Raw genomic sequence first — 23,806 nt, forward strand, 5'->3', positions numbered from 1 at the left:
CCTTCAGTAAAATAAACTCTGGTTTTATTGAAGAACATGAATTAATGTTCTGATGTCAACCCTTCACTCCTTTGACAAAAAGTCTTCAGATGTTTGTTTGGGGAAGAACAGCAGCTTTCTGTGTAAATCTACCTGTTCAGACCCCAGATTCTCATTTGATGCTGATAACCACAGATAATGATAACATTCCCATACAGTTATGGATGTGCGTCTCTGCTCTTTATCTCTTCTGTGGCTCTGTCCTGGTCTCAGGTCAGTGAGTTGCACCTGGCCTGAGAATTAAGGTGCTTAAAAGCTCCTGGGCCAGAATGTGAAGGGAGCACCTTCCAGCGTGAGTACTCTGATTGTTACCTCCACCAAGCAGGTTGTGTTGTTATTCCTTATTATCCGTCTGTCTGTACTACTAAACCGATTTACCTGACACTTGGTGGAAGGGTGAGCTGTGGGTCAAGGAAGAGCATTTACTCGTGGATCAGGGGGCGGATCTGGGTTGACATTTTTTCACTTTCTATAACACTGCGAGAAATATTTTGTGTCTCTCCGTGTTCCCCTTTTTCTGTTTGTTTTAAAGGTTTCCTGCAGCTGATTTAAGACATAAGTGTTGGTCAGTCACGTGCCTAAGTGTTCTCCAGCATGACACTGAACCCCAAATTTGCCCTTACAGCTGCTGGCACTGAGTGAATGATCTATGATGGAGAAAGTGCTGCACATCGATGCACTGTTTGAATGTGTGTGTGTGTGTGTGTGTGTGTGTGTGAAGGGCAAGACTGCACTTTAAGTGCTTTGAGTGGTCATCAAGATGAGAAAATAACATAAATACAGACGGTTTACCATCATGGCATCTTACACAAGAAGGAATTTGAGTAATTCTCATTCACATATAACTGTATTCCATTTATTGTGGAGGTCCGTGCAGACATTATCACTTCCTCTACCAACTGGTTAAGTATTTTCACTTTGTAGCAGCTGGTTATGCAACAGACATTAACAACCCATTACTTAATATCACCTACAGGAGACAATAAATATTCTATTGTGCAGCGTCTTCCCCATATTGACTAATAGCCACACTCCCCTCAAGGTCCCACTGTCATCAAGGTCATTTTGTGTGTGTGTTTCTGTCATGGCTACCATTCACAATTTCATAGCATTTTAAAAAATGACAAAAATATTTACACTGTCAGAAAACTGCTTGACTGAGGCCTGATCCAATCATCTCAAAACACTGGTGCACTCCATTCATCCAATTCAAGGAATTTGATTTCAAGCACAAAAGAGATTATTCACAACCTTTTAAATGGACAACAAACTGTAGTCAAGATTTCCTGATGCTTATTTGTCACATATGGACTTTCTGTCTCATGGGATTTTAAGGTGTGTGATGGGAAATGACACATGGGTGTTTGAAGATGACAGCCGGGGGTCAGAGCTCTTCACTTGCAGTCACGTCATCTGGTCTTCGGCGCAGGTCTGGGTGGTCGATTGTGCTGGTTGGGTCCAATGTATTTCAGTGCAGAGTACATTGGCTTCTCGATCACTTCTAGACCCAAATAAGGCTGCAGGGCTCGGGGCACACGCACTGTTCCCTCCTGAGGGGAGATGGGGACGAGTGAAAAATGTTTAACGTTTTTGAAGATTAACTGTTAACGTCAGATAAATAAAAGATAGTGTTCATCATTCTGTGTTTTAAACTACAGTAAACAAATTGTTTAGAAATGTTGGACATTCAGAGGTATAGGTATCCTTTATAGGACAAACAAAGATATTCAGGTTTACAATTTTGCTTCAAGTTTTTACTTATAGAGCTTTACATGCCCTAATGTTTCAAATATACATCACTTCCCTTGAGCTGTCAAGTTGAAAAAATAATCATTAGTAGTGCTTCTAGTTTATTCCAATAAAGCATATTGAAATGCTATATCTAGTGTATTTAAAAAAGATTTAGTCGGCAACTCCTCATAACTCAGCTCTTGATGGTCCTGGTCCTACAAATGAAGTCTGATTGATGAAACTAACAACAACAGTCACTAGGGGGAGCTCCATAAACACCACACACGGCACCCTAACTGCGCACCAATAACACTGAGAAACACATAGAGAGGAAGCAGAATGAAGGGAGGGATTGTGAGGTCACCTTGACATTGATCTTTGACCAATCAAATCAGTTCATCTTTGGATTCCAACTGAATGTTTGCTCTGGAAAATCCCTCAAGGTGTTCCCGAACTATTGCTTTCACATGACCAAAATGTGTGTTGTAAGATCACAGTGACCTTGGGCACAGAGGCTTAACAATGTCATGTGATATGTATTTTGTTTTTTTTCCTGTTCCAATTGGACCATAACTTAAAAAAAAATTATATTGAGCAGCACAAGGGATTCACATTCACCTCATTCCTGAACAGAACATTCATATCTGGTGTTTACTACTGGAGCCTTGCAATTACATCATTTTACCGCATGTTTCCACTTTTTCAGAACAAAGTTAAGTGTCTTGGCCTCTTACTTTGGTCTGATGCGTCTCCAGGATCGCGATGATGGTTCGGGGGATGGCACATGCTGTAGCATTCACCTACAGGGGTAAGGATAGAAACACATTATGGAAATATAGCTGGATCATAAAGTGTAACAGCAGTGGAGCCTCTCCTGCAGTCTTACTGTGTGGGCGTACTGCAGGCTGCCGTCTTCTCTCTCATACAGGATGTTGAGGCGTCTGCTCTGGTAGTCTGTGCAGTTGGAGCCGCTGGAAATCTATAGACAAGGACTGCCATCAGAATCATCCCAAGCAATAAACTTCTTTCAATTCAGCTTTTTCTTAATACCATGAAGTTAAAGACCTTCTTTTCAAAGCAGTAATATGTGTAATCCAATATACAATTGTACTATTTAATTTTATAATTACACAAAATCTGTGCAAATTAATATTACCTAACATGACCAGGCATCAACTGTCAATATGCGGAAGGTTTGAAAAAGTTTCTCTATCACAATAATGTGGGGGCCAAAATGAAAAGCAAGACTTTCTGTGACACTAACACATCTGGTGTATTAAATATTTGGGTACAAATGTATCCTCTATAAAGATGAATAGAAAAAAAAATTATAATATTAAATTGTGTCTGTTTCAAAGTGGCAAAAGTCAGGTTTAACTTAATTTGATGGAAGGACAATATGAGGTGTGTCTTTGGGCAAAACTTCAGATTATATGAGTTGTGGCTTAAAAGGGGAGTGAAGAGCTAAAGCCTCTTTAGACTGAAGGCAGGTTTGTGGGTCTGTTCATGCAGATCTTAGCACAAATCAACACCTTTACATACAGAATATCATGTTCAGTTATCATTTTACATATGTGACTTGTGATTTCGAAACAAGGGATAGTGAGTGCTATAGGTAAAAGTAATATGATGGGACCCACCTCTCCGTAACTGTTCCTCCCTGGCATCCAGGCTTCTATGTCATACTTCCTGTAAGCAGGAGGACCCAGTTCCTGTGTCGGCATGTCCAGCACTCTGAGGGAAAACATGGACAACTCACATAATGTATACCACTATTAACATTTAATGTAAATCTAAATTGATGAATAAAATATTTTAATTACTGAGATTGTGTGGGTGTGTGAGTGTGTCCTGACCTGTAGTGTAACTCCAGTGAAGAGAACATCTCTTTCTGCAAGGAGACAAACTCCTGCAGCAGCTGAGAGCTCTCCTCTCCTGTCTCATCTGCTGTCACTCCAAACATCTCCACCTGAACACACAAAACATTTGAAAATCAAATCACCCAGTAAAATCAAAAGGCTCATGAGTCTGTCACGATGTGTAACTGTTCTTTTGACCTTGGTGAAGTGATGAACTCTGTAGAGGCCCCACGTCTCTCTGCCGGTGTCAGTCTCTGCTCTGTAGCAGGTGCTGCTGCACACCGACCTGCAGCGACAGATGACAGCTCCTGTCAGCTGCACTTACTTTAATATGAACACATATCCACTGCAAAAAATGAGTGAAAGATGCTCCTTACCTGACAGGTAGATCCTTCCAGTTTACTGCATGATCCATGAAATAGCCTGAGGATGAGAGACACTAGTCAGATTATTACACACTACAAATTGATGCATGTCCTTTTTGATGAGGCACATTCAGACCTGTCAAGAAACACACGTTTGAATATGACGGTACTGCATAGACTAAAACATGCTCTGCACATCAATACTGGTTCTGATATCGCGTCTCGCTGCAAAGTCATAACTACTAGCTTCCACACATTACTTTCTTCTCAGAGGATTTTATTAGCTTTAAATGCTGATACATCTGCAGAAACCACGGCATTTATTGCAATACTGATAACAAGACTAAAATCCCTTTTGAAGATCAGTTACATTAACTATGGGATTACAACATCATCAGAACCAGTAAAAACACTTAACAATTTAAATAAATTAACAATTTTTGCATTGTACTTTACAGATACTCTGCCCCCCCATTAAAAAGTGTAGAGCGTTACCAAACTTAATGAGCACATGTAGTTTAGGTCACATAGCATGAGAGTAGCATGGCTCATGTTGCTCATAATACTATTGCTATGTAGATAAATAAAGATAAAGATACACCAATTAGTAAAAGCACAGACTTCACTTAAACAATGAGTCAAACACAGGGACTGATCAACTGAAAACGATTTACCTGGCAAACAATTAGTTTGTCAGTTACAATCTCTATAGTACAGTATGAAATGTTTATGGGAAGATGCACTGAACCATATTTGCTTGTGTATATAAAGGCCTAGAAGTTTTGAGTCATTCAGACTACTGAACACCTTTACTCAGGTTGAAGCTTGGTGGAGTGATGTTGAGAAATTTGTGAGCCGACCAAAACATGCCCGTGATTTGATAGTGTTTCGGGCCATTTTTTTTAAATGAAAAAGGACAACCAGAAGACACAGCATCTGTACTGTTCACTAGTACCAATACACAACCTTACTGGTCAGTGTTTTCCAATGTGGTACATATGAGCAGGGCCTTTGTGCAACTGCACCCATTACCACCACAGATTGAATTCAGCAGAGAAACGATGCTGGGCATTCATTGTTACAATTAAACATCATCGGGATTGCAGCACATTGCATTAGTGCATTAACACTGAAGAACTGAGTTCAATTTCACCTGCTGTCCCGACCTCTCCAGTCCCAGCCAGGTTGAGATCCGCGAACCGAGCCGGGTCCAGGGAGTAGACCTGAGAGCGGTGAGCATTGGGCTGCATCCCACAACCTTCCTGGAGGAGACATGAGTCAAAGTGAGGACAAGACTGTTACTGCCATTGGTAACCAGGGAAGGGAGCAAAGACGCAGATTAGTGTGAGTGAATTTTTGTAGGGAGATACAGTGTTACTAAAACTAAAACTGTTTCAGACTATCACTTTTGATGTTTAATGTTTGAACATTTAATTCACATCTTTGGATTAGATCTCATGTTATCTTTTATCAAGTAAAATGTGTTAGGACTTCTTCTACTCACAAACACTGCCCCCTTCAGCACGTCAGGGACAACCATGGGAATGAAGCCCTGTAGTCAAAAGGAACAGTAAAGCTTGGTTCTTCAATATGTTACCAAAATAAACATCCTATCCAAACTTTCCCAACATGCGCTCACCCGTTGCTGCAGTGTGTCGAGGGCGAAGTTTTGAAGTGCGATCTGAAGTCTGGCCCCTGCTCCCCTCAGATAATAGGACCTGTGGCCTGAAACGTGAGCTAGATGCCTGCAGGAGAATACAGGAGCAAAATGTGATCATCAAATCAATGAGAGTAAACTAAATAGTGGCCAGAAGATTACAATTTACAGTATTTCTTTAAATCATATGAACTAAAGATTAAGAAGAATCTAATGACAAAGAACAGCCAGTCTCACCTCTGCCTGATGAGACCCAACTCCTCACCCAGTTCTACGTGGCCCCTTGGCTTGAAGTCAAACGCTACAGCAAAGAGGGAGAGGATTACATCAATAGATGATTCAAAATCCATTCAGCAACACATCTAAACCAGCACAGATCACATCACTCACCAGGTTTCTCTCCGACCAGCTCCACCACCCTCGCCTGGCTCTCATCTCCAACTGGCTGAAAAAAGGGAAGGGAAACTTTTACTGACAGATTTTCTTCACAGCAAAACTCTGCCCAGATGCTCTTGACAATCTGTTTGTGTGTGTATGTGCGCTGACCACGTCAGGGTGTGTTGTGTTGGGCAATCTGAGCGCTCGGCTGTAGTGCTCCTGATCCAGCTCGGTGTCTGCAGTGTAGAGCTGATTCAGCCTGCTGCGAATCTCTCGGCCCTTCTGCAGAGCCTGGGTGTACTCCTGAAGCTACAGGGTTCACAACAACAAAACAGAGAGTGAGTTACAGAGATTCAATCAGTAAATATCAAAGAGATGAAGCTCTAAGGTTAGAACTTACATTGGCAAGAGCTTTCTTGTCATTCTTCTTCTGTAGAGAAAAAAGTAAAGTGAAAATAGGGATTTGGGGTTGGACAAAATATTTATAAGATATCTATAATGTTATAAACAACCAACACAAACAGCATATTTTAGAAAAACTGGTGATGGTGAGCCAATGCTGTAAAACATTAACTGACCACTAGAGCTTTGACTGTGTCACTGATGTGTCTCTTCAGCTTCTCCAGCTCAGAGATCTCTGTCCTCACTGCCTGGAGCTCCTGCCACACACATACCTGTAATGTGGAGAGACGCACATACACAAACACAGACACATGTAGGAGAATTCAGTAAAACAGTTAACATGAAACTAAAAAAGCATACAGTATATAAAGTTTACACAATAACTTTCCATGTTTCCTTGTGTTGCCCTTGTTTAATTATATATGAGATAAGATCATTAATTATTGATTCATCATTAATCATATTGAATCATTAATTAATCAAATAATGGGGGGAATTTGCTGTTAGCAGCAAAGGGCTTAGTAAAAATGGACAGTCAGTAAAAGAAAAAAGTAATCACAAGGAAATGTGTGCATTGTGAACCAAACATAAATCTATTTATCGATATACAACTGCTCTAACACTTAAATCACACATCAGATCTTGATGAACAAATTATTCATGTTAAAAATCTTTACTTATGAAAATTGTATAATTTGTTGAAACAAATTGAAGTAACAATGGTCAATGGCAACCAAAATCATCAACCCATTGAGGGCTGGATTCACAACCACATCGGAAATCTAATTAAAGAATTTAAATCACAGTCTGCTCCAACTTTTGTGAATTTCTCATTATAGTGGACCAGCCAATTCTGTTGTTCTCTGTCGAATGCCAATCAGGTGCTGGGCTGTGAGCTCAGGGACCACTAGAGGACTTTGGGCACTCATGCCACCTAATGCAGTCAGTATCTGATAGTTTGGTCAGAAACATGCACACCAGTAGCCTGCTGGAGGTCATGTTGTAGGGCTCTGGCAGGGCTCCTCCTGTTCCTCCTCGCACAAAGGAGCAGATACATGTCCTGCTGCTGGGTTGATGCCCTTCTATGGCCCTGTCCAGCTCTCCTTGTGTAGCAGCCGGTCTCCTGGTGTCTCCTCCATGCTCTTGAGGCTATACTGGGAGACACACAGTCCTTTTTGCGAGCGCACTTATGGATTTTCATCCTGCAGGAGCTGGACTACCTGTGCAACCTGATCAAAAATCTCCATCGCACCTGTAGTCACTTAATTTGCACCAAAGCAGAGGACATTGATTCAGAATCGCTTGCGCTTCCTAACTGGATAGATTGGTGTCCCTGAAGTTTCACTGACTCAGTCTTATAATGTTATGATTAAGTGTTCTCTTCATTTCTTGGAGCAGTGTGCGTCTAAACCTCAAGTGCAAGGACATAAAGTTGGACTTTTTATCATATAATCTCAGGGGACATCATGTGTCCAACAGTAATGTTTACATGTTCATTGATTGAGGATTTCGTTTAACAAGGTGACACGAGTACATCATATAAAAGCATAACATTAGTATTAGCTTGATTACTTTTCTTGCACATTTGTTTCAGCACATGAAGAAGACTTAAGTACAACAGATCCAGCTGCCATCTCCCCAAACACGAACTAAAGACGGAGCTGTTTCATGTCACGAATAAAAACACTTACAATCTTCCTGACATCGTCCGGCCGCAGGTCGCCCTTCCTGCTCTCCACATTAGCGATGACTTTGTCGGTCTCCTCACACACCTCCCTCATGTCCAGCTCGGGCTTGTCGCTGTAGCCTTCACGGACATGGTCGTACAGGCTGCTCCGTCCGCCGTGACAGAGGCGCTGCGGGAGGAACAGGCGTGTCCTCCGCCCAGCACCCTGTCTGCACACCGGCTTCAGCACGCTGAGTGCGGCGCCTCCGACTCTCGCTACAACGCCGATGCACGTCGCCATGTTTGTCCGGTGGTGACTGTTGCATTCACTGAGTGTAGGAATAATGGCTTAAACGTAAAAAGAAATGTTGTGAATATTGAACCCTCACATTTTTGGGCTTTTATCAGAATATGGGTAGGACACGAAAAGCATGTTCCTTTTTCCTACTCCTTTTCGGACAGAATAAGAAATATGAATCTAGGTTACTGTATATTTATGTTTTTTCAATACTAATACTTTTTAATTTGTAATTTTAGTCCAAAAACTATTTTTGCTCTTACCTTTTGATGTTCGAACTAAACTCAACTATTATTTTCTTGTTTGCTCCTGAAAGCAGGGAGCACTGTGTGGAGCAAACAAAACGGCCATATTTTCATTGAACGCAGCACAAATGCGGAAGTTGTTTGTTTATAGATAAAACAATACGACAAAACGTTTAGAATATTATTTTAAAATCATAACTATATTTTATTCCACATTTGAGATTAATTTAAATCTTTTTAAATCTTTAAAATTTTACCAGTAACAAACACAAACCATCTCCGCTCCGAGCTGACGTCACGTGTCAAAGGTCAGCCAATCAGAAGAGCGGAAGTTGAACGTTGCGGTAATCCGGTTCAGACATGACAAGTGCGGCCGATTGAAGCTGAGCCCAACTCCCGGTGCCCCGTTAAACCCGACCCCCCGCACCGTCCCACCGCCGAGCCGGACCCGTGTGCCCCCTGTCATGGTGGACTGAGAGCTGCGAGGCCGAGAAACGTCACCGTCGGAGGGGAAGTGAAGCTCCTTTGTGAGCGAGTTTGCTCCTTGGGATGGCAGTGATGTTGGGCAAGGAGCTGCCGGAGCAGCAGCAGAAGCAGCAGAAGCAGCAGCAGAAGCAGCAGCTGCGAGGAGCCTGACGCGTCCCCACCGTAGGCCGCCGGGACGAGCACTATCCCCCGAATGAGCCCGGGGGTTAAAGCCAACCGAATGGGAGCCAGGGAAGTCCCCAGAAACTTGTCCTAATAACCGGCCACTTGGACACAGCGAGAGTCCACTCCTCCACACTGCCTCACCGATTCCTGACGAGAGGGAGACCCACAGCTTTCACGGTGGAAACTAGAAGGAGAGCGAAGGTAATGGAAGCTAAAAACAAAATCCACACTCTGATCCGGTAAAGTGATGCTACCACACCGACCTGCTGTGTGTTTGTATGGGTTTATTATCACCAGTCTTTGTTCAGGTGATTTAAATGAAATGGGAACATTGTGGTACCAGGGTGTGGTAAATATGTCTCCAACTTATCAGAACAATAAGCTGTACATGACCCTAGCATGAAGGTTAGCTGTAAAGCAACATTTCTCTCATTATCTGCTCCTGACGGGTCCAGGCCTCTATCTATAACACACATAGGCCTGTCTGCTGCAGATATAGGCTCAGCGTGCAAAACATGATCTGTGTGTACATGTACATACATGTATTTATATGTCTTGTATGCTGTGTGTGTGTGTGTGTGTGTGTGTGTGTGTGTGTCTCTCTCTCAGATGAATGCTGTGCGGGGGGGCACAGTCACCTGGCGTCCCCAGCCGTGGCAGGACGGGGACGGGGGAGGAGGGGAGCCTCTGTCCGACAGCGACTCAGAGGAGGAGGACTTCCCCGATGACAGCACCACCCCGCTGGGCGACTACATCACACATGGTGAGACAGAAGATGTTGGCACTGTTATTATGACTCATTCCTGTTCTCCTGACCTCCCTACCATTTATAATCTGCCTTTATTTGGTCTATCTTTCTTCCCTCCCTCCTGTCCTTCCCCTCATCTCTGGTGATTTTAGGACTGAAGCAGCTCCTGGACGCTCAGCAGCTGTGTGATGTTACTCTGCTTGTTGAGGGGAAGAAGTTTATGTGTCACAGGTATTGTTATTAAAACATTACATTTGTAAACTCCCCGAAGGCAGTCAATGTAGTTCTGGTAGTTTAAAGGTGACCGGGTCAGAGATCCCCTTGCTGATGATAGCGAGCAGATTCAAACGCGTATATTTTTGCACTAATATAGAATTCATAGATTATTAGTGTGGGATAAAAAAAGGATTGTAAGATGAACAAATAATGATGGATACTGAATTCAAGTAGCTGGAGCTGTCATGTTTTTGATCTATGTGCAGTCCAAAGAACTTTATTTCAATAGAGCATATACCTCTGCCAAGGTCTCCTTAAAGTCAATCAAGCTGCATTAAATATCACAAACTGGAACATACCAGTGCCCTAAATGGTCATATTTTTCATTATTCAAGATCCATACATAATTTCCTTGGAAATTAGTGCAAAAGTAAAAAAAACACCATTTCTTGCCAATTTAAATAAAGTTAAAAAAAAATCCTTGATCAGAATCCTCAGTTTCTTCATAATCAGGGACTTAAGGAGAGGGAGAAGTTAAATAATCAAAGTCAATGTCATTGTCAATTTTATTTATATAGCTAATTTAAAACAACTTGGTTGACCAAAGTGCTTTACAGGTGTAATGGTACAACAAAAGGACAGGGAAAGCGTAATACATCACAGTGCAAGTAATACAAATAAAATAAAATTATTAATGTAAAATAAAAAAATAAAAAGATATACAATAAGAAATAAAATCAGCTGCGATGAAACATACTCACACTTAAAAACACATGTGTTTTTAAGTAGTGATTTATTGTGTGTTAAAGACGGGGCAGATCTCATGTGAAGTGGTAGGTTGTTCCACAGGTTTGGGGCGGCTACTGTGAAGGCCTGATCACCTCTGGTTATTAGCCTTGTCTGAAGTTTGTCAAGGAGCAGTTGAGTGGCTGATCTCAGTTCCCTAACTGGAGTGTGCATAAAGAGAAGTCAGGATAAGTAAGACGGTGCCAGTCCGTTAAGAGATTTAAAAGTACGATTTTAAAAAAAACGATCCTGTGACAAGGAAGCCAGTGTAGGAGGCACAACATGGGTGTGATATGGTCTCTCTTTTTTTTCCAAGTCAGCATGCGAGCAGCAGCATTTTGGACTAGCTGCAGGCGTTTAATGGAGGATTTGTATAAGCCTACATACAGGGAGTTACAATAATCAAGACAGGAGGTTATGAATGTATGGATAACTCTCTAGATCTTTTTGTGGGAGGTATTCCTTTACCTTGGCTATTTTCTCGCAGTTGAAAAAGCTACCTATTTTATTGTTCAGGGGCAATTTGAATGTCGTCTGCAAAGCAGTGAAAGGAGACATTGCTGATTTTAAATTGATGCTAGGGGTAGCATATATAGGGAGAAAAGGACGGGGCCTAGAACGGATCCTTGAGGTACCCCACATGTAAGTGGGGCCTTCCAAGAGGAGTAGTCACCCAGGTGGACATAGAAACTGCTATCTGTTAAGTAAGAGTCAAACCACCTGAGAGCTGGACCTTTAATCCCTACAAAGTTTTCCAGGCGTGATATTAGGATTGCCTGATCGACCGTGTCGAAAGCGGTCTCCAGGTCTAGGAGCACTAGGACAGCTGACTCCTGAATCTATTCAGGAGAGTAGGATTTTAATCAGTTAAAATCAAATCGTTAAAAACTCTTAAAAGAGCTGTTTCGGTACTGTGATGCGGTTTAAAACCTGACTGGAACTTTTCATATACATTATTGTTGATAAGAAATGTCTGCAACTGGGTGAGAGCTGCCTTCTCTAGGATTTTGGACAGGAAGGGCAGCTTAGAAAGGGGCCTGAGAATAGAGGGATCAAGACTTTTACTTTCTTTAACAAGGGCTGTACAACAGCATGTTGAAGGCAGCTGGGACACTACCAGAGACAAGACACGTATTAATCAATGACATAATACATTGGCCAACAGTGTCGAAGACTTCTTTAAGAAGAGATGCTGTCGGAAGGGCAATTTGTGGGTCGCAGATGGTGAACCACCTCAGATAGGAAGGATATTGATATGGGCTCGAATTGACCAAAGACAGCTGGGAGCATGGGAGGGATAGGGAGTTGATGGTCAGTGGACATAGTTAAGGACGATCTAAGAAGGGACATTTTTACAACAAAACATTTAAGAAAGTAATCACAGGGGGACAGGTGTAGGCAGAATAGGAGTACGACTACCAGGGTTTATGATGTTATTAAAAATATTAAAAAGAACCTGAGGTCTGTGATAGTTATTGGAGACAAGGTTAGATATAAACTTAGTTTTACTGCTTCCTGGTAGTCAGATAGACGGCTCTGTAAGATTTCATATGATACTCTGAGTTAGTCCTTTTTCCACCTTCTCTCTGCTTGCCGACAAGAGCGTCGGAGACAATATGAAAATCTAACTTCAGATAAAGATGCTATGATACAGGCCAGTTCTGCTCTTTAGGAAATCCATGTGGGCTTTTCGAAAGAGGGAAGATATCAAAGAGGGAACATGACAGAAGTTTACTGGTTTGAAGTTAGCTGCTTCTCCTTTACCCAAACAGCACAGTAGATTCTTTAGACCTGTGTTCTGTCTTACACAGAAACGTCTATCTTCTTTATCCTCTGTATTCCTCTCTCTTTCCTTCCAACTTTCTCTCTGCTCAGAGTCCTCTTAGCAGCTGTGAGCCCCTACTTCAGGGCCATGTTCACCAGTCCCCTGGTGGAGTCTCGCCTCACAGAGATACGTCTGGAGGAAGTGACACCGTCTGTCATGGAGACAGTCATCCAGTTTGTGTACACTGGGGAGGCGGGGCTCTCTCTGGACACAGCTGAGGATCTGTTTGTGGCCGCCAACCGGCTGCAGGTCATGCCTCTTCAGGACCTGTGCTCCAGGTGAAGTCGCGGTGTGACAGATGAAGTTTACATTGATTGAGACTTTACAGATCAATCAGTTATACATTTACTAGGGCTGTTAAAATTAACGCGTTAACGCGGGATGATTTTTGGAATTAAGGCATTCATTTTTTTAACACATTAAATGCATGCGCAGAATGAGCCGCTCCATTTACCCATACCTGCCCCCACTCGCTCCGAGCGACACAGGAAGTGAGATCAGAGCTCGTTCACTTGAAGCAGCCGGTCAGTGACTTTGTAGAACAGTGAAACACAGAGTTTCTCTGGTCTCAGCTGCTCAGTGATCAGCTGCATTATGATCAGAGCAGAAGCTGCAGCTGGTTTGTACCGAGCTGGAGTTTCTGTATCCTCCTCCACTCTGCTCTCACTGGAACTAATAAATACTCATCACTAGTTATCAGGACCTGATCAGTACATGAAGTCACTTGGTGTTTGTTTGATTCGCTCCAGAGTTTATGAGGCGGCATTTAAACACCATGAAAATGACTCGTTGATAAATTTTGGTCTCAGTACAACACGAGATGCTCACAGTCAGGACTCAGTGTTAAAATGAGCGGAGCGACACTCAGACATGATCCGACACTATTGATTCATAACCAAACACATGACTGTACGTTTGTCACCTAAATCATACAAAATGAACTATGAACATGAACTAGTTCATTTTCATCTGCATGACTGAACTTGGAACTTGTTCTTTTTAAGTGTGAACTGGCTCAACTCTGCTTCTACAGATGTGCTCAAATTCAGATTTCACATTCACATTTTATTCTGTAAAGGTTTGGTTCTTGTTTGATTTAAAAAAAGAAAAGATAAAAGTATTATTCAACCATCCTATAAGTTCCTATTCAACCATCCTATAAGTGGCTTTAGCAAGGCTAAGATGCCCCAATTGTTTATGATAAAGGTTTCTTTGAGTTTGATTTAAAAAGAAAAAAAAAATTCTAAATAACATCCTATGTTTGCTCAGAGGCATAGCAAATAAACATCCACATTTAATTATGGTGTGGTATGTTTAAGTTTGATTTTATTTTTCAATATTAATTTCTATTATTTGGACTTTTCATCAATAAAAAGACCAATGTTAATGTATATATCTGCCTTCTGTCATTTATCTTTCCATTCCAGCAACAATATACATAGAAAATGGGAATTTTTCAGGCATTTAGAAATGTAGATTAATCGTGATTAATCACAGCTACCCTGTGGTTCATCAGATTACAATTTTAATTGTTTGATAGCCCTAATGTTTATTTTAACTTTCCTTTTGTATTTGCCCTCCCCTTTTCCCCCCTCTTCTGTCTTTCTCTCCTGTCATTTCTTTCCACTCTTCTCTCTCCAGGTTTCTATTTGAGCACCTCTCAGTAGATAACTGTCTGGGTATGTACTCTCTGGCTCGCTCTCACCACGACCAGCTGCTGCTGCGGGCCTCCCTGCGGCTGGTAGCCCAGCACTTTCCCCGGGTGGCCCGGCAGAAAGACTTCCTGCTACTTGACCACGGCACCTTAGGCAGCCTACTGAGCTCAGACCGTTTGGGAGTTGACTCCGAGGCCGAGGTCTACGATGCGGCGCGCCGATGGGCAGAGCACCAGCCCTTGGACAGGTATGCTCACATGCCTGCCCTACTTCACCACCTGCGGCCTGGGCTGCTTTCCCAGGAAGAGAGCCGAAGACTGAGCCAGGAGTTAGGGCCTGCTGCAGCTGGTGAAGGCCTCGGCGGGCCTCTGAGACCGAGGGAGGGAATGTTTGAAAAGAAGATTGTCTGTGTGGACCTGACACCTCGGGAGGACGAGAATTTAGCTACACGAGACTACACAGTGGACTGCTTTGATCCTCGGACAGGAAAGTGGGAAAAGTTAGCAGCGCTGGGATCTCTCGTCAGTCCTGGCTGCACTGCTGTAGGTGACAGGCTGTTTGTGGCTGGTGGGATCCTGCGGACAGGTTCTGTGTCTGCAGCAGTGCATGAATATGATGCAGTATTGGACCACTGGATAGAGCGGCCTTCGATGGTCCAGCCCAGGGCCATGCTCGGTCTGCTGGGCTGTGGTGAGTCACTCTATGCCTTAGGGGGCAGTAACCGCTCGGCCCTGCTCGACTCCAGCGAGACCCTGGAGCTGTCAACACTACAGTGGACTCCGGGGCCCCGGCTCCCGCTCCCCCTGCGTGCCTTTGCCTGCGCAGCTCTACGTGGACGACTGTACCTCCTGGGTGGAACCACACTCGAACAGAACAGAGCTGTGGTCCACTCTGGCGTGCTCATTTATCACACCCTAACCGACTGCTGGACACGTGTGGCGCTGGACTCTGGTGCCACCTGCCTTGCTGGAGGAGTAGCCGTGCGAGGAGGGGTCTGTGCTATTGGGGGATACATGAGGGATACCACAAAGTTCCTTGATGGGAACTACACTAACTTGGAGACTTTAGACGCCACTGGGCGTGTTCTGTTTTTCAGAGAGGGCAGGGGGTCTGGTGTAGAGAGGGAGGTGACAGGGGGAGGGGTGATGGTGACTGCAGAGCAGCGCGGGGCTGCAGGTGGTGGAAGCGACCGAGCCCCAAGCCCTGTGGTATTTCCCGGGCTCCCTCGCCGGATAGCAGCCGGGGGTGTGGCCAGGTGGAAAAGGAGGATTTATGTACTGGGTGGGGAAAACGGCTCACGGTTCTATGACAGTGTGTACTGCTGGAAGCCTGGTTGGCGCAGCTGGGTCCAGAGACGTGAAAAGCTTCCTGGGGATACTGGAGGAGTGAGCCAGTTCGGGTGCACCACTCTAAAATTCCCTAAGAAACACATCCTGTCAAGACTGAGACTAGCCAAAGAAAACTGCAAGAAGGCTGCTGACTAGCTTGACTGGGCCCATTCTGACTGAAGTGGAGGCAGCCATTCATGTGACACAGAGATGAGGTTCAGGCTGAGTTCTGAATGAGCTCCTCCTTGACCCCATGACATGTTGAGATAAGTCATGAGGAAGAGACCATTTTATACAGTTGGCATGCAGCCACAGAGCTGGGTATAAATTGAGTGGATGCAGACAGATCTTTTGAAATTTAATATGGATCGTCAAATGTACAGGCAGAGAGCTAGTAGAGCCAGAACCAGGTTTTAAAGAACAGACAACAAGCACCTGAATGTAACCTAAACCACTCGCTGTCAGAACAGTCAAGTCCTCTGAGAGAGAATAGGGCCTTTTATTTGTACATTCACAGTTTAATGTTTTTTGTCCGAGAATTTCAATGCGGTTTTTTTATTCAGCTGTTCAGACATGCACAAGGATACCTGCACATTTCAGACAAGGTTACGTTTCACTGATTCTCCTAAACTTCAACTAAAAAATGTAGTGCCCTAAACAAAAACCTAGGCACCCTCCATTCTGCTTATTTGCAGCTCAGCTGGGCTGAACTTGGGCTTGAGAAATGGAACCGGGGCTGCACTGAAAATCATGTTGCAAAGCACTGATGGAAGCAGCTTCAGTGTATGAACTAAAGACGTCTGCTGTTTAGTCTCCTAGGTTTTTCTCCCCGAATCATTTCCCCTCCCTTATAATCCTTTATAAACTTTAATAACTTGTTTGACCTTTCCCTCTAACATGAGCTGGTAAAGCCCCCCTTTTTTTTACTACAATCAAGGGCTACACAAAAAGCTAACTTGAGAGAAACGCATCACATTAAAGAAGACTGAGCTACTCATCTTAGTACAGTGCCTTGCATAAGTATTCACCCCCCTTGGACTTTTTCCCATTATGTACTGTTACTAACTGGAATTCAAATAGACTTAAATAAACTTTTTCCCGTTTGATCAACAAAACATGCATAGTACTTTGGAGGTGCAAAATAAATTTTATTGTGACACAAACAATAATGAGAACAAAAAAGTTGACATCTGTTGGGTGCATAAGTCTTCACCCCCCTGTGTCAATACTTGGTAGAACCCCCTTTCGCTGCAATTACAGCAAGTCTTTTGGGGTATGTCTCTACCAGCTTTGCACATCTAGAGATGGAAAGGTTTGTCCATTCTTCTTGGCAAAAAAGATGAAGCTCAGTCAGATTGGATGGAGACCGTATGTGAACCGCAATCTTCAAGTCTTGCCATAGATTCTCTATTGGATTGAGGTCTGGGCTTTGACTGGGCCATTTTAAGACATTAACATTCTTTAATCCAAACCATTCCTTTGTAGCTCTGGCTGTATGTTTAGGGTCATTGTCCTGCTGGAAGATGAACCTCCGCCCCAGTCGCAAGTCTTTTGCAGACTGCATCAGATTTTCTTCAAGGATTTCCCTGTATTTGGCTCCATCCATCTTTCCCTCTATTCTGACCAGTTTCCCTGTACCTGCTGAAGAGAAGCATCCCCATAGCATGATGCTACCACCACCATGTTTCACTGTTGGGATGGTGTGCTCAGGGTGATGGGCAGTGTTGGGTTTTCGCCACACATAGCGTTTTGCATTGAGGCCAAAAAGTTCAATTTTGGTCTCATCTGACCAGAGCACCTTCTTCCACATGTTTGCTGTGTCTCCCACATGGCTTCTGGCAAACTCCAAACGGGATTTTTTATGGATCCCTTTCAACAATGGCTTTCTTCTTGCCACTCTTCCATAAAGGCCAGATTTGTGGAGTAGACGACTAATAGTTGTCCTGTGGACAGATTCTCCCACCTCAGCTGTGGATCTCTGCAACTCCTCCAGAGTAACCATGGGCCTCCTGGTTGCTTCTCTGATTAATTTTCTCCTTGTCCGACTCTTCAGTTTGGGTGGACGGCCTCCTCTTGGTAGGTTTGCGGTTGTGCCATATTCTTTCCATTTTCTTATGATGGATTTTATGGTGCTCAGAGAGATGTTCAAAGCTCTGGATATTTTTTTATAACCTAACCCTGCTTCATATTTCTCCACAACTTTATCCCTGACCTGTTTGGTGAGCTCCTTGGTCTTCATGATGCTGTTTGTTCAGTAATGATCTCCAACAAACTCTGAGTCCGTCACAGAACAGGTGTATTTATACTGAGATTAAATTGCAGACAGGTGGACCCTATTTACTAATTATGTGACTTGCAAATGTGACTTGTGAATGCAATTGGTCGCACCAGATCTTTGTTAGGGGTTTCACAGTAAAGGGGGTGAATACATATGCACTCAACACTTTTCAGATTTTTATTTGTAAATAATTGTGAAATCCATGTAATATTTCCCCCCACTTCCAAATGATGCACTATTTTGTGTTGGTCCATTACATAAACTCACGATGAAATAAATTTTGATCTGTGGTTATACCATGACAAAATGTAGAAAAGTCCAAAGGGGGTGAATACTTATGCAAGGCACTGTAGGCTCAGTCTAACCCCTGAATGCTCAGCACAGGTCCAACACCGGTTTCAAGTTTAAAGAAGTGAAACGTAGCATTTGTGAGAAATGTGCAGATATGGCTGGATGAATCACAGGATAAATGGAACACCGTCTTCCACCATCAACATAAAAATGTAAAGATGGAGAATCATGTGTGGATGTGAGCTTGATGGAAATGCAAAGGTGTGAAAAAATGTTGACACCAGATAGAAATGGTAGCTGTATTTATAGTTTTGACGGCAAATGAAGGCACATTCACAGTATTTAACAATTCCACTGGACATATGTATCTGAGATTTTTCATGTGGCCATTAGTCAAAATGAAACGTGATGTTTGTGTCTGAACTATCGCTCTTCCAGTGTCTTTCTGAAACATGAAACTATGACCGCCAGTCAAATCAAACTGACCTGTTCCTTTCAGCTGCTCCAGCCATATGATTTGGGAATGCATTTGGCACTAAGATTAAGACTAATCTAAACACCATCATTTGCACATTATTTATTGAAATGTATGTAAAGTTGTTTTTATTTTATTTTGTTGTTGCTTTTTGAATGTGGACTTTAGCTCTGACTGCAGTGTAGATGGCTCCGTTGTGGTGTCTGATTACTAGGCCATGTGTTTAGATAAACCTGTCACACAGGAGCACGTGTGTAGATCTCAAATCCATTAAAAAGGACTTCATCATTGGGCCACATACTTGTTTCAGACGTGACTTTAGATTAGAGACCATTGGCTACAAGGTGGATACAGAATGTGCCTCTGCAATTGCAAGATTGGATTTTCAATCAAAGTGTGACTGTGCAAGATCTTGGACCTACAACGCTTTTTTATTTCAAGTTTACTAAAGCAGTAAATCACTGATAGTCTGAAATAGTTGAAAATCAATGATTTAGTTGGTTTGAAAAAAAAAGAAGCTACATTTATGTAATAGATTAAAATTAGACTGATCACATTTGTCTCATAACTCTTGCTTCTTACTGCTTTCCACTCGGTTTTCAACCAACCAACCGGACGCTTCAGTTTCAGTCAAACCATCCTCCCATTTGTAAACTAAAGTTATTTCCAGTGAGCTTTAACACACTAAAACATTGTGACCTAAGTCTGATTTCATACACACTACATGATACATGACATACTCAAGTTAATTCCATTGTGTATTTATTACATCAAACACTTTTCCAGGACATCGTTTTTCTCACCCAACCCATGCTCTTGAACAGAGACCACGAATTATTAACTTTATCCATGAATTGAAAGAGGGACTGTGAGGGAATTTGTTTGCTTTGTGATTTTATGTATCTCCACACAGCAAATTGGAAACACTAGTTCTACGATGTGAATTTTTCTCCTTTAACAAAAATTCCATAATCTTGTATCAGCCCCAGCTAAGGCCAGACTAAATGGACCATGGGAAGACTGTGTGCTTGTGGAACTCTTTACAAAACCATTTCAGACCATACACTTGTGTAACTTGTACAATGAAGGTTCTGGGAATAGAGAGAGAATTAACACCCGAGCATTTAACTGATTTTCAGCAAGAGTCTTCACAACTGGGAAAGAAGTTGTTTTGGGCTCAAGACATTTAACATTGTAACACTTCATACCTGATCATTTTTTATGACAGAAGTGTTCACTAGTCAAAGTAATTATTTTGGTCATGAATTGCAATGCTGTCTTTCTAAATATCTCTGACACACTGCCTCTTTAATTACACAAAACTCAAATCTTCTGAATTCTCACCCAGAAATGTCTAAACGACTTGATTTTCTTTTCTTCTTGCTTACAGCTTGTAAGATGTGTGAAAAGTGACTGTGTCCGCTTGCATGTTTTCTATTCCGAGGCCTAAATCTGTTCGACACGAGCACAACCGCGTATTGTGTCCATTCAGAGAAGTACATCTGCCCTCATCTGTACATTCTAATGAGGATTGTGGTCTGAAAGGAAGGTGGCTGTTTGATGAAAGCAGTGCTATGGAACGATTAAAGGACTATTTGCTTACATGGTTGTGTATTGATGACTTTATAACATCTGAACACACTTGTCTGATCATTGATCAGATTGAGAAATAAACCTACACAGCGTGCAAGAGGACACATTGTTTACGGAAGTGGATTTGACCTAGTGTAGATCATTTGGAAAGTGTCATCAATCCATAATTGTCCACTAGAGGGCAGTGAAGTTAAATTTTCTTATAACAAAAAAGGGTCAGGTATCGTTATCAATGTTTCCTTATGTGATTTCAATGTCAGAATTGATCAGAATAAATCAAATCAGGTTCCAGTATGATATAACATGATATATAAAGGATTTTAAAAGATCCAGGGTCAAACACTGATATTCACTTTAACATCCCCCTGTCATTTCATACTGGATAGAGAAGGATCTCTCCTAATGCATTTTCAGTGGAAGAGAAACTAAATGGACAGACCTCACATGCAAACACGTATTAAAGCTTTATTTGAGGCCAAAACCAAAATCCTTAAAACTGCTAAAGGTTCATGTTAAGTTTAGGTTAAGTTTAAGTAGTAAATTCATCACTTCCACTGGAGGCACATAAGGGTTAGGGTTAGAATTGGTGTTTTATACTAATGTTCATGAATGTAGACTGTCCCTTTCGAATATAATACATAATTACATAAATAAATAATTATATATTGTGTATATATATTCATATATATGCTGTAACACCCCCAACTTCCTCACTATCGGACCTCGGGTGACAGAGGCACTGGGGCAGCTAGTGGCATAGCAGTGGGAGGGTTTGAGTGGAATGTAAGTATGTATGTATAGTTGCAATCAGAAATATTCAATCCCCCAAAGATTTTAAGGATTTATCAATTACAGTTTTTTCAAAGAGCAAGATTCTGCTTTGTATGACGTCTTTATGAGTTGAGTGATACATAAAATCAACACAGAAAATGCATGATGTAGTATTTGTGTGTAGCAGTATATTTTGTTAAGATAACCATGGCACAATTTTTCAACCCCTATATAATAGTGTGGTTTTTAAAGCTGTCTGACAGTTTTTATGGCCTAAAGTGGAGTTGAAACATAATTAAGCCTTAGGAACTCTATAATGATCCTTCAATTACTTCAGCTGTGATGCATATATAAACCCCACCCATTAAGGGTATTCAAGGTGAGTTGCAACCATGGGAAAGACAAAGGAGCTTCCACAAAGCTGAGAGAGGAGATTATTTCATCAAACCTGAAGGGCCTCGGGTATAAGAAGATTTCCCAAAAATGTATATTCCAAGAGACACCATTAGGAGCATTACAAGGAAGTTTAAAACTGATGGAGCAGCTTCAAACCTGCCAGGCCGTGGAAGAAAGCCCAACATTTCATCAAGGACCCTCAGCAACTTAGTCAGAACAACTAAGAGAGATCCCTGTATGACTGCAAGACACCTACAGGATGACCTGATGAAGGCTGGTACAAGTGCTTCAGTGGCAACTATAAGACGTGCACTGAATAAAAAAGGACTTCATGGCCGGCTTCAAGACACACTCAGCTCTTGACCACAAGGAACATCAAAAGTCGACTAGAATATGCCAGGAGGAATTTGGATAAGATGACTGAGTTTTGGGTGACAGTTCTATGGACTGATAAAACCAAACTGGAACTATTTGGACATATGGACCAGCAGTATTTCTGGCATGCAAAAGGCCAGGCTTATGACCATAAGAATACCATCCTCAAGGTCAAGCCTGATGGTGGGTCATTGATGATGTTTGGCAGGAACTGGCAATCTTGATCATGTACCTGGCATCATGTTTTTTCAGAAATACCAGGCCATTCTAAGGAGGAATGTAATGCCTTCTGTTGACAAATTAAACCTTGTGATCATTGGACTTTCGAGAAAGACAATGATCCAAAGCCCACCTCCAAGTCAGGCAAAGCTTGGTTGAGAAAAAGATCCTGGAACGTCCTGGAGTGGCTTTCTCAGTCACCAGATTTAAATCTGATTGAAAATCTTTGGTTGGATTTAAAGAAGGCAGTTGTAGCACGGTAGCCATCAAACATCACTGAGCTTGAGGCTTTTGAACGTGAAAAATGGGCAAAGATTCCGATCGAGAGGTGTAAGAAGCTTGTTCGCACTTACCGAAAACGTTTGTTAGAAGTTATAAAAGCTAGAGGATGCGCCACAAGGTACTGAAGCTGGGGGTTGAATAATACTGAACATGCACATTTGTTAAAAGAGTTACATTTTTCATTTGAACTTCAAAGTTAAGTCAACTTCTGTTGCTCAAATAGGTATCAATGCATATCTTTTGTTGTTTAATGAGGTTTTTTTTCATTTATGTCACTATCTGTCATCCATATCACTACAATGTATTTTGAGGTGAGGGGGTTGAATATTTCTGATTGCAACTGTATGTTTGTGTGCCTCCATTTCATTGGACTGAATGGAGGCATGGTTCATCAGAGTTCCTGTTCTGTTGTTTCATTAATGTGTGTGGCTCTTTTCATTGTGCTGCTGCTGGACTGGCTGCTTTAACTCTCCTCTGACATTGAGCTACCTGTCTCTTTTGAAAACCTTTTGCACATATGTAACTGCATTGCTTTCACTCCTGGAAAGGAGTCCACAAAAAACTTTTACAAGGAATAAAACATTTCACGACTCCTCGTTGTGACCCACAAGGTCTTCATCGAAGAAACATCCAGGTCACATCGTACAAGAAACATCTGTTATCCCCCTGACTAGTTACTATGCAAGTAAAAAACATCTGTAAAACAACTACAATAAAAATGAGATACATTATTTTTAATTAATGTATTATTTTGTATTATTGTATAGACATTATTTTAAATAAGTAACAATGTTTTGCATATATGTTTTTTACAATAGATGAAAAAAGTGTGTCAGTAAGATGCTCTCCTTTCAAATAAAGTTTTTGGAGTTTGCTTTAGGTTGCCAATAGCTGTGCCATTAGATGTTTAGCTATTTGGTGATCAAAACACATTATAACTAACCCATTTAATATAGACAAACTCAGAGCAAACAACTAAGGTTTTATAGGTAAAGTATAGTCAACATAAAAACACAAAAATTACACAGAATATTTCACAATAGAACATTTTCGTGGGTTCCATTGAAGAAAACTGTGCAGTTTTGACCAAATACACTGAATATCTATTAAAACAAAGCTCATTATTTGTTGAGGCTATAAATGATAATGCAGGGACTTCATATAGTGTGGCCTCCTCACCAGCCTCCCATGCCTCTCCTGTAGAGTCTGGGTGTTGTGCATTGTAGCTGTCAGCCTCTGTTGGAGGCGGCTCAGAGTGGTCAGCTGTGTGATTACAT

General features: G+C 42.0%; 2 protein-coding genes across 4 annotated transcripts; one reads left to right on the forward strand and one right to left on the reverse strand.

Moving 5' to 3' along the window:
• Window positions 1-873: 873 nt before the first annotated feature.
• Window positions 874-8,398, reverse strand: sars2 (seryl-tRNA synthetase 2, mitochondrial). Of its 2 annotated transcripts, none has more exons than XM_053423071.1 (16): window positions 8,123-8,398; window positions 6,608-6,703; window positions 6,430-6,459; window positions 6,198-6,338; window positions 6,042-6,096; window positions 5,889-5,952; window positions 5,634-5,739; window positions 5,499-5,546; window positions 5,148-5,256; window positions 4,007-4,052; window positions 3,828-3,915; window positions 3,627-3,739; window positions 3,411-3,504; window positions 2,657-2,749; window positions 2,505-2,570; window positions 874-1,589 (listed from the first exon to the last, which is right to left on the reverse strand). In XM_053423071.1, the coding sequence occupies exons 1-16, from the start codon at window positions 8,396-8,398 to the stop codon at window positions 1,449-1,451; spliced, it is 1,566 nt and encodes a 521-aa protein (XP_053279046.1). In that variant the 3' UTR covers window positions 874-1,448. The 2 variants fall into 2 exon arrangements, with proteins under 2 accessions (XP_053279046.1, XP_053279048.1); XM_053423073.1 differs by lacking the exon at window positions 8,123-8,398 and adding an exon at window positions 7,410-8,100.
• Window positions 8,399-9,252: 854 nt separating this feature from the next.
• On the forward strand, window positions 9,253-20,495 carry si:dkey-260j18.2 (uncharacterized protein LOC325231 homolog). Of its 2 annotated transcripts, XM_053423069.1 has the most exons (5): window positions 9,253-9,492; window positions 9,901-10,054; window positions 10,192-10,270; window positions 12,917-13,144; window positions 14,508-20,495. In XM_053423069.1, exons 2-5 carry the CDS (start codon window positions 9,901-9,903, stop codon window positions 16,003-16,005), a joined length of 1,959 nt encoding a protein of 652 aa, XP_053279044.1. In that variant the 5' UTR covers window positions 9,253-9,492; the 3' UTR covers window positions 16,006-20,495. The 2 variants fall into 2 exon arrangements, with proteins under 2 accessions (XP_053279044.1, XP_053279045.1); XM_053423070.1 differs by lacking the exon at window positions 12,917-13,144 and having other exon boundaries at window positions 9,254-9,492.
• Window positions 20,496-23,806: the final 3,311 nt, after the last annotated feature.

The sequence above is a fragment of the Pleuronectes platessa genome, chromosome 5 (genome assembly GCF_947347685.1).
Source record: "Pleuronectes platessa chromosome 5, fPlePla1.1, whole genome shotgun sequence".
Taxonomy (NCBI): Eukaryota; Metazoa; Chordata; class Actinopteri; order Pleuronectiformes; family Pleuronectidae; genus Pleuronectes; species Pleuronectes platessa.